At 42.1% G+C, this 10000-nt stretch overlaps 1 protein-coding gene across 1 annotated transcript in view; it reads left to right on the plus strand.

Moving 5' to 3' along the window:
- Positions 1-7724: 7724 nt before the first annotated feature.
- The window catches only part of syde1 (synapse defective Rho GTPase homolog 1), a 16701-nt gene continuing 14425 nt past the window's right edge, over positions 7725-10000 (plus strand). Inside the window, exon 1 of the mRNA XM_026177802.2 lies at positions 7725-7987. Coding sequence (XP_026033587.2) covers positions 7903-7987 — 85 coding nt within the window. The 5' untranslated portion in view covers positions 7725-7902. The remainder of the gene's footprint in view (positions 7988-10000) is intronic.

Genomic DNA, 10000 nt, shown 5'->3' on the forward strand with positions numbered 1-10000 from the left:
ATTATTATTATTATTATTATTATTATCATTATTATCATTATTATTATTATCATTATTATTATTATTATTATTATCATTATTATTATCATCATTATTATTATTATCATTATTATTATTATTATTATTATTATTGAAGGAATTACAAAGTGAAGCAGAGTTTCATGAAAAGAACCAAACTGATAAAAGAACAGACATGAATAATAATAATATTAAACACTTTATAATAACTGGTGTTAATAAACAATTGTTCATTTTTATAAATATATGATTTATTGTGAGGACACAAAAATGAATTTAGTGTTTAAGAGTGATCCAGAGTAGGGGTGGGTTTTGATGATCGATTTATCGACTAAAATCGATCCTGGCTTGGATAACGTGATATCGATTCATTAAAATCCTGAATCGATTTTTTAATATAAATTTATTTTGCCTGAAACGCCAGAATCTCAGGTTAAACCTCACAAAATTTCAACAACTACCAAACAGCTAAAACAGTAAATGAGAGCAGGAACACGGCTTCTGCACAAAGACGTGAACACAAAGCGCCGACGCATCAGAATCAGTGAGATGTGACTTTCTCACCGACGGCACGGACACGGTCGGGGCTGAAAGCGACAGCTCGCTGATTCTGATGTGTCGGCGGGTCGAGCTTTGTGTTCACGCCCTTCTTGTGCTGATTCTAAAGCTGCAGGTTTGATCTCTCTCCAAACAATATTGACCGAACCAGCAGCAAAAGAAGATCCAAACTACGCTTCACACAAACATGAACTCACTCTGACTTTTGCTGTTTTGCTTCCACCAGGATAAAATCACACTTCATGCACAGCTCTCTCTCTCTCTCTCTCTCTCTCTCTCTCTGTTTTCTGCATTATTCGCTTGCTTGTTACGCACAAGTCCACTGTTGTTTACAGGCTGTCGGCTGCTGTTTTTTTCCTTTTACTTACTTCTGAAAAGAAAACCTAACTTCTGCCGTTCAATACTGAACAAATTTACACTTTTTAAAATTATGCAAAATTGCAAAACGCTGTGTCTCTAATAAAACCGCTGTAACTTTGCTCTGCTTCACGTCAGCAGCATCAGGTAACGTTCATGTGTTCATTAATGGTTTTCTTTACTGCAGAATATCTTTATAAAATCCAGGCCTGGAAAACCACCTTCATGTTTTTCTGTGTTTTATCCTCAGTTACTTTGACACAAAGGCCTCGCTGTGATGCTCACACCTGTGATAAAGTCTCGCAAGTGTCAGCTTCCTTTTTATAGATATAAAAATATGGAAATGTACTGATCTGAATTATAATATTTCTGACTGTCTGAGGCAAAATTTCCCCGATTTAAATAGAATCAAATTGAATCGAATCGATTCTAGAAATCAGTGACGATACCCAGCCCTAATCCAGAGGAACTATGATGCGTCCAGCTGACAGAGGTGGAGACGAGACGGTGTTTCATGAAAACACAAAGAACACTTTAAAGCATGAAGAGGACGAGCAGCTGCTGTGCAGGGAAGCAGGCTGGGGACGTTTCCTGAAACTGATGTGTGAAGGACTGTGGAATCTGATGAAGACGTTTCACTGACTGACTTTTAATTTCAAACATTTAAATATAAATAAAGCAAAATAAAATTCACTGCAAACAGAAAAAAAAAAAACAGTCTCCCTGTTCTTCGTCCCGTACTCTCTGCGAAAACTCCTCTTCAAGTTTCAAACAAGCTCAAAGTTTAGCACTAGAACACAACAGTGTGGCCATGTTGTTCACGTTTGTGCATCGAAATAAAACTGCAGACAAAACATTTGGACACATAACCCGATTAAATCCTCATTTGTCCCAGCACAAGTCCCCCGTGTCCTGCACCTCAAAGTGGGAGGTGACGGTTTGTAATGATGTGATCAGCTTCAGGACCACTCACATCCTCTTTTCTTCTTCAGACATCGTATGAAGAGCTTCACATGAAAAGCTGATCAGCTGACATCACTGCTTGCTGATCCCTGCAATTTAAAGTTTAAGTCAAAGCTTCCCCTTCACAATAAAAGTCCCCATCTCTGTCCTGATGAAGAGGACAAAGAGACATTCAGAGGACGAGTTAGCAGGATACAAACTGAGGTTTGGACATCTGGACCTGCCATTCACAGCTGCATTCATTAACCTCGCTGTCAATTCATTAAAGAAGCGTCAACTTCCATTAGCAGCAATTAAAGATGCACACACACCGTAATCAAGCCTGATGGGCAACGCGCCTGCCAGGCCAGACTAAGGATCAGTGACCTCACACACAAGGTGGAGAATTTTAGAACTATTATTATTATCATTATTCATTTTAATCACTTTTATAGTTTTGATTACGTCATTACTTCAACAACAATAATAATTATTTTAATTGTTATTTAAGTTTGTTAAAGCTATTGAATACATTCATTCATACTCTTTAAGGTGCTGTGGGTGGTGTTTGTGAGGAGACATTACGCCCCCTGCTGGGCAAAAACTTTATTTCCTCTTCTCCAACATCATGAGTTGTAATTATCTACACTAATTCACAAATGTTTGTTTTTAAATCTAAAACAGAAAGTCTGTGTTCAAATAAAGTATATAAACACCAAGTTTATAAACACATCATTCAAAACAAGAAATCCCAATCAGGTGACCCTCTATGAGCAAGCCCTTTGACAACTGTGGGAAGGAAAAAGCCCCTTCCAACAGGAAGAAACCTCCAGAAAAGAAACAAGGTTGAGGGAGGGGCAGGGCCATCTGCTGCGACCAGTTGGGTCACAGGTGGAAGACAGGAAAGAAGCATACTGTGAAAGCCAGAGATTAATAATCAGTAGCGGTTTTTGTTATGGGCGACACAGGCGGTTGCCCTGGGCGGCAAACAGGCTAGGACCGCCACTGTTAAGAATAACTAATGATTCAGTGCAGGGAGGTCTATTAACACATTGTGAGTGAAGAAGAAACACCCAGTGCATCATGGGAATCCCCCAGCAGCATAACTAAGGGAGGATTCAGGGTCACCTGATCCAGCTTTAGCTATATGCTTTAGCAAAAAGGAAAGTTTGAATCTTAAAAGTAGAGATAGTGTCTGTCTCCAGATGATTTTACAGATTATATTTCAGTCAACTTTAGATTTAATCTCCCATAATCTTGTGATATTTTGTGAACTAAAACTAACTATAATAATATTAAGGTAGAAGAATAAGGAATAAAGAGAAACAGGATCACAATACGGTGAATGCATCACAGCAAAGCAGAACTTTCTACTGAAAAGAAGTGAAGAAGCTGAACATTATGCTAAAAAGATGAAGAAACTGAAAATTCTTCCTAAATGAAGAAGCTGAAGTTTGTGCTGAAAAGAGGTTAAAAAGTTAAACTGTGTGCTGAAAAGAAATGTTGGCAAGCTGAACTGTCTGCTGAAGACAGTTGTAGAAGCTGCTGAAGTCTGAATTGTAATGAATTACCAAAAATATTAAACAAGCAACACATTCAGCTGAAAAAAAGCTGCACACGCTGAAGTTACGTAAGCTTTAACTGTCTGCTGAAAACATGTTGCCGGTTCGCCTGCTCTGAAAACGGCTGCTTATCTCACTGAACTAAAGCAAGGCTCATGCTGGGGAGCTAAACTTGTAATGTGGTCCATTCATTTCAATGAGCCTAGTCTAAAAAGATTAGAGATGAATAGAAACTAAAGTGGCACTTGAATACCATGAAATATTTGAGCGTAACCTTGACAAAATCATTATCTGCTATGTTTCACACCAACTACAATCAGGTGGAGGGTAACATAAAAAAAGTCAACAGCACCTACAAATTTTTACTCTAGAATTCAAATAATAAAGATGAATGTTCTCCCAAGATTGCTATACGTGTATCAATCACTCCCACTTCCTATGCATTTTAAATTTAAAATATGGGACAAGATGATCTCAAGGTTTATATGGGATGGGAAGAACTGCAGAACAAGGTTAACAACACTGCAACTCCCGAAGTGTAAGGGAGGGATGGCTTTGTCTAACCTAAGGGAATACTTTTACGCAGCCCAATTTAATCAATCCAATTTAACCGGAATCATAAAAACATTACTTAATTGTAATAAATTAGCAGACATATCGATCAAGCAAAACAGTCAGCTGAAAAAACAGCACAAGCTGTCAGCTTGAACTGTCTGCTGAAAACACGTTGCCATGGGCGAGATTCAAACCTGGCCATCCAGCTCTGAGAATGGCTGGTCATCTCAATGAGGTAAAGTAAGGCTCGTGCCAGAGAGCTAAATCGCTGATCGCACTTGTAATGTGGTCCATTCATTTCAATAGGGTAAAAACAAGAAATTGCATAAAAAGCTTAATATTTCAAAAAGTATAACAGTTATGAGCACCAAAAGATATAGCAGGAACTAGCAGAAAGAGCTTAAAAGAAATAGTTGACAAGAGCTGAAAACTTTCTGCAGAAAACAGGTGAAGGAGCTGAAATTTGTGCTCAAAACAGGTGAAGAAGCTGAACATTCCGGTGAAAAGAGGCAAAAAAGCTAAAATGGATATTAGAAAATTTGCTGAAATCATAAAAACATTGCAAAATTGCAATTAATTGGCAGAAATAATTAGGCTGCACAACCTAAAGTTCTGCCAGCTTGAAGTATCTGCTGAAAACATGTTGCCATGGGCGAGATTTGAACCCTGGCCTCCAGCTTTGAGAACAGCAGCTCATCTCACTGAGCTAAAACATAGCTCACCTAAACCCAGTGATCACACTTGTAATGTGGTTCCATGCATCTAAATGGGCCAAAAAAGTATCATAAAAGCTTAATATTTCAAAAAGTATAAAAGTTATGCACACTGAAAGATATAGCAGGCATTAGCAGAAAGAGCACAAAAACTGAGGCAGTAGTTAACCAGCAAAGAAACGGAGCAACTAGAATAATAAGGTAGAAGAATAAAGTTTAAAGAGAAACTGGATCACAATAGTGCGCCTCAGGCACTCACACAATTAAAGCTGGTTCTGCACTCTCTGTGATGATCTGATGGTGGCTGTTGGGACTGACTTTAAACCATCTGATGGAGTATGTCTCCATCTAGTGGAAGACCCGTAATTACAGGTGGAGAACAACAAACTTATTTTGGCAGCTGGATTCACAAACACAGACATGAAACACGCAAAAAAAGGGGGGGAGGCAGGTTCCAGTTTGGATTCAGGAGAAAGACACCGTGATGTTTACAGATATTTTATTTTGAAAAGGTCGAACGTGAGGCGGAAGGAAGTTAGTAGGAAAGGAACAAAAACGTTAGAGGAACAAGTTAGCGCTGCAGACTGTGTTGCTGCCGCAAGCCTGAGAATTAAAGACTGGAACTGAGAAATACTGAAGTTGTCATCATTAATGTTTGAGGCATGCAAACATTACAGACACTATCTCTACTTTCAAGATCAGGCTTCAAACTTTCCTTTTTGCTAAAGCATATAGTTAGGGCTGGACCAGGTGACCCTGAATCCTCCCTTAGTTATGCTGCAATAGACGTAGGCTGCCGGGGATTCCCATGATGCACTGGGTGTTTCTACCTCACTCACTATGTATTAACAGACCTCTCTGCATTGAATCCTACTTGTTATTAATCTCTGTCTCTCTTCCACAGCATGTCTTTATCCTGTCTTCCTTCTCTCACCCCAACCAATCACAGCAGATGCGCCCCTCCCTGAGCCTGGTTCTGCTGGAGGTTTCTTCCTGTTAAAAGGGAGTTTTTCCTTCCCACTGTCACCAAAGTGCTTGCTCCTTTCTGATGACAGATCCTACTCCATGACACTTATATTTTTATTTGTGCATCTCTGCTTAATCAGAACTACTACTAATAAATGCATGAACTAGTTTTTCAGCGTCACTCTGAGACAGGATATTTCTAACTTTAGAGATGTTGCACAAATGGAAGAAAGCAGTCTTACATATTTGTTTAATATGTGCTTTGAAGGACATGTCCTGGTCAAAAATGACTCCAAGGTTCCTCACAGTGTTACTGGAGGCCAAGGTAATGCCATCCAGAGTAAGAATCTGATTAGATACCATATTTCTAAGATTTTCAGGGCCGAGTACAATAACCTCAGTTTGATCTGAATTAAGAAGCAGAAAGTTAGCGGCCATCCAGGTCTTTATGTCTTTAAGACATTCCTGCAGTTTAACTCATTGGTGTGTGTCTGTCTTTGAGTGTGTGTGTCTGCGTGAGAGTGTCTGCGTGTGTGTGTGTGTGTGTGTGTGTGTGTGTGTGTGTGAGAGTGAGTGAGTGAGTGAGTGAGTGAGTGAGTGTGTGTGTGTGTGTGTGTGTGTGACAGACTAATCGAGTGACTGGTTAAAGACCAGCTGCGATGTTCTGAGCTGTGGGTCTGATGAACAGCTGCTCTGTTAGGATCAGATATTCATGCTCACAGAAAACTGAGTTCTGTAAGATAAAGAATAAAATTCTGTTACTGATCAAACACAAAGACTTCAGACCTCCTGCTGAGCTGAGGGAGCTGCAGGAGTGGTGACGCAGTTTCCTGAGATCTGATTGGTCAGTATGGGCGATTTCATACCTGCTGATGTTCACATAATGTTTTACGATTTGTCTTTATCTTTAATTGTAGATTTAAGTTTGGTGCTGGTTGTTGATAGTCACCATCACACAGATGAGTCAGCTGATCGATGAAGATTCAGGAAACATTGTGTCGACATAAACTTTCTGGTAAAGCGAGAGGCAGCCTCAAACACAGAGGAGGGACAGGTGAGTAAGGAGGCCCACAGGCTCCCCTGCCTCTGAGTGGGTTAAATACCTGGTTACAGCTCAGAGTGATGTCACCTCATTGGCTGTCTGCTGTCACATGGGACCTAGACCCCCAAACACCTTAGTGCTGATGAAGAGGAGGAAGCTCTTTGCCATTTGTCTGGTCTCTGTTTGCAGCTCCATGTCCAACCTCGGAGCTCTCCTTCCTGTCACGTGGATGTTACTCCTCGCTCCTTTACCTCCACTGAGACACAGAAATAAAGGATTTACAGATTTCGCCTCCTGCTGAGACGTCTAAAGTAAGACTCAGCTTCCAGCACAGGTGAGTTACCTGCTGCCTGACAGGCTCAGCTCCAGACAACATGCAGTTCGGCCCACACAGGAAGTGAGTTTACTTTGGTTGCACCTGTGAATGCAAGCGTGAGGAGACTACCTCAGGTCACTGGGAGCTGAGGCGACGCTCCAGCTTTCACTCCCACTTTGTGTTCTACAAAACTAAAGAAACCAACAGAGACCTCCAAAGCTCCTCCCCCTCCTCCTGCACCTAAACCTGGTTTCACCTTCAGCCTCTTTGTTCCGGTTTCCTTCCAGCAGAGGGCGTAACAGCTGAGTCGTGAGTTCGATCAGCCAGATTTTATTTCTTACAGATCGGTAGATGGACAGAGAGCAGCGGTTTGCAGCAGAGAGCAGCACAGTCCTGGGTTTTGTATTCAGGGCTTCTCTGTGTTGAGTTTACAGGTCCTCCCCAGGATCTGGTTAATGACCCTGAATTAGACAGTAGAAGAAGACGAGTGTCACCGATGACGTGGGAGTCACCCTCACTGCCCGTCTACATGAGTGTTAAGAATCACTTTTAAAATCATCAACTGAAGAGAAACTGAGCACTTGTTTGGAGCAGAACTACACCTCCCATGATGCCTCAGTGCAGCTCTCCTTGTGTCCCTGCAGAGGGAGGAGAGTGGGAGGAGGAGCATGGGGCGGAGAGGGGCGAAGGGGGAGTTTGGGAAAGAATGCGAGGAATTCATTTCCTGTAGAACAGCTCTGAGAACGAAGGAGGAGACGAGGAGTTCGTGGAGAAGGAGCTCTATCTCCTGCTCTCCTGCTGGATTACTGACTCCACTCTCCTCCCAGCACCTCCCGACTCAGGAGGAGCAGGAGGAGGAGAGGGAGGTGCACGATGGCTGAGCCCCTGCTGAAGAGGACCTTCTCCAGGCTGAGAGGCAGAGACAGAAGCCGCAGGAAGACCGACCCCAAACTGAGCGGTAAGCAGCTGAAACTCACTTTTCCTTCACTTACATGCAGCATGTGAATGCCTCACGCTACCTTTAATGTCAGAATAAAGTTTATGAAGGGCAGTGAACACCTCACGATGCCTTCATGTGATGAAGCTGCTTCCTATCACAGATTAAGGGCACTGTGAGCACGCTCACGGCAAGCTTCCCAAACTTGAGGGATGAACTGCTCTCATCCCTGAAGTGGGCGGGAAACTAAGGCAGAGGACCATTGTTATGAAAGAGCTTGTTTAAATAAAGTTCTGCTGTTGGAATCAGCATTGACCTCATGACCTCAGGCGTCTCAGGTCACATCCGAGTGGGCAAACAGTGTCTGATCAGAGCTGAAGCAGAGCACAGGGAGAGTCTATGTGACTTTTCTGTTTTCATCGCAGCCTTCATCAGGACACATGACCCTGACGCTCTGTGTTTGCGTTCTCAGCAAAGGGTGGAGGTCAGCATGACCCATGAATGAGCAGACGACCTCGTGCTAACACGCTAACAGAGGCCAAGGTCGGCGTCCTCGTCTCTGCTGTCCAGTCCTCAGATGTTTCGGGGTGAATGTCCACGCGTTTCCAGTCAACGTGGCCACCCAAACCATTCAAAACCATCAATCTATATTAGACGTGACCTTTTCACTCACATACCAGTAATTACATCAACAGCTCACTGTGTTGGTGTGTGTGGTGTGTATGTTGTTCAGTTGAATTCAATAGCGCCAAATCACAACAACAACAGTCGCCTCAGGGTGTTTGATATTGTAAGATAAAGACCCTACAATAATACATACAGAGAAAATGCCAACAATTCTATGACCCCTATGAGTAGGTACTTAGCATTAAGAAGGAAAAACCTCCCTTTTAACAGGAACAAACCTCCAACACTCTGGGAGAGGCGGGGCCATCTGCTGCAACCACTTGTGGTGAGGAGAGGAGGACAGGACAAACCTACACCTGTTGCAGCATAACTAAGGGAGGATTCAGGGTCACCTGGTCCAGCCCTAACTATATGCTTTAGCAAAAAGGAAAGTTTTAAGCCTAATCTTGAAAGTAGAGATAGTGTCTGTCTCCTGAATCCAAACTGGAAGCTGGTTCCACAGAAGAGGGGCCTGAAAACTGAAGGCTCTGCCTCCCATTCTACTTTTAAATACTCTAGGAACAACAAGTAGGCCTGCAGAGCGAGAGCCAAGTGCTCTAATAGGGTGATATGGTACTACAAGGTCATTAAGATAAGATAGGGCCTGATTATTTAAGACCTTGTATGTGAGGAGCAGGATTTTGAATTCTGGATTTAACAGGAAGCCAAAACAGGAGAAATCTGCTCTCTCTTTCTAGTCCCTGTCAGGACTCTTGCTGCAGCATTTTGGATCAGCTGAAGGCTTTTCAGGGAGTTTTGAGGACATCCTGATAATAATGAATTACAGTCGTCCAGCCTGGAAGTAATAAATGCATGAACTAGTTTTTCAGTGTCACTCTGAGGCCAAGGTAATGCCATCCAGAGTACGAATCTGGTTAGATACCATATTTCTAAGCTTTTCAGGGCCGAGTACAATAACCTCAGTTTGATCTGAATTAAGAAGCAGAAAGTTAGCGGCCATCCAGGTCTTTATGTCTTTAAGACATTCCTGCAGTTTAACTCATTGGTGTGTGTTATCTGGCTTCATGGACAGATAGAGCTGGGTGTCATCTGCATAGCAGTGTAAATGTATGCTATGTCTTCTAATGATGCTGCCTAAGGGAAGCATGTATAATGTAAACAGAATTGGTCCTAGCACTGAACCCTGTTGAACTCCATAATTAACCTCAGTGTGTGAAGAGGACTCTCCATTTACATGCACAAACTGGAGTCTATTAGATAGATATGATACAAACCACTGCAGCTCTGAAAGCTGTTTCTGTGCTGTGATGAGCTCTGAAACCTGACTGAAACTCTTGTTGTGTCAAACACATCTGATGTTGTGTTGTCTGCTTCTTATAAAGTGTTTTTCTATTCTGAGCACTCAAG

The sequence above is a fragment of the Astatotilapia calliptera genome, chromosome 8 (genome assembly GCF_964374335.1).
Source record: "Astatotilapia calliptera chromosome 8, fAstCal68.1, whole genome shotgun sequence".
In the NCBI taxonomy this organism is placed as follows: Eukaryota; Metazoa; Chordata; class Actinopteri; order Cichliformes; family Cichlidae; genus Astatotilapia; species Astatotilapia calliptera.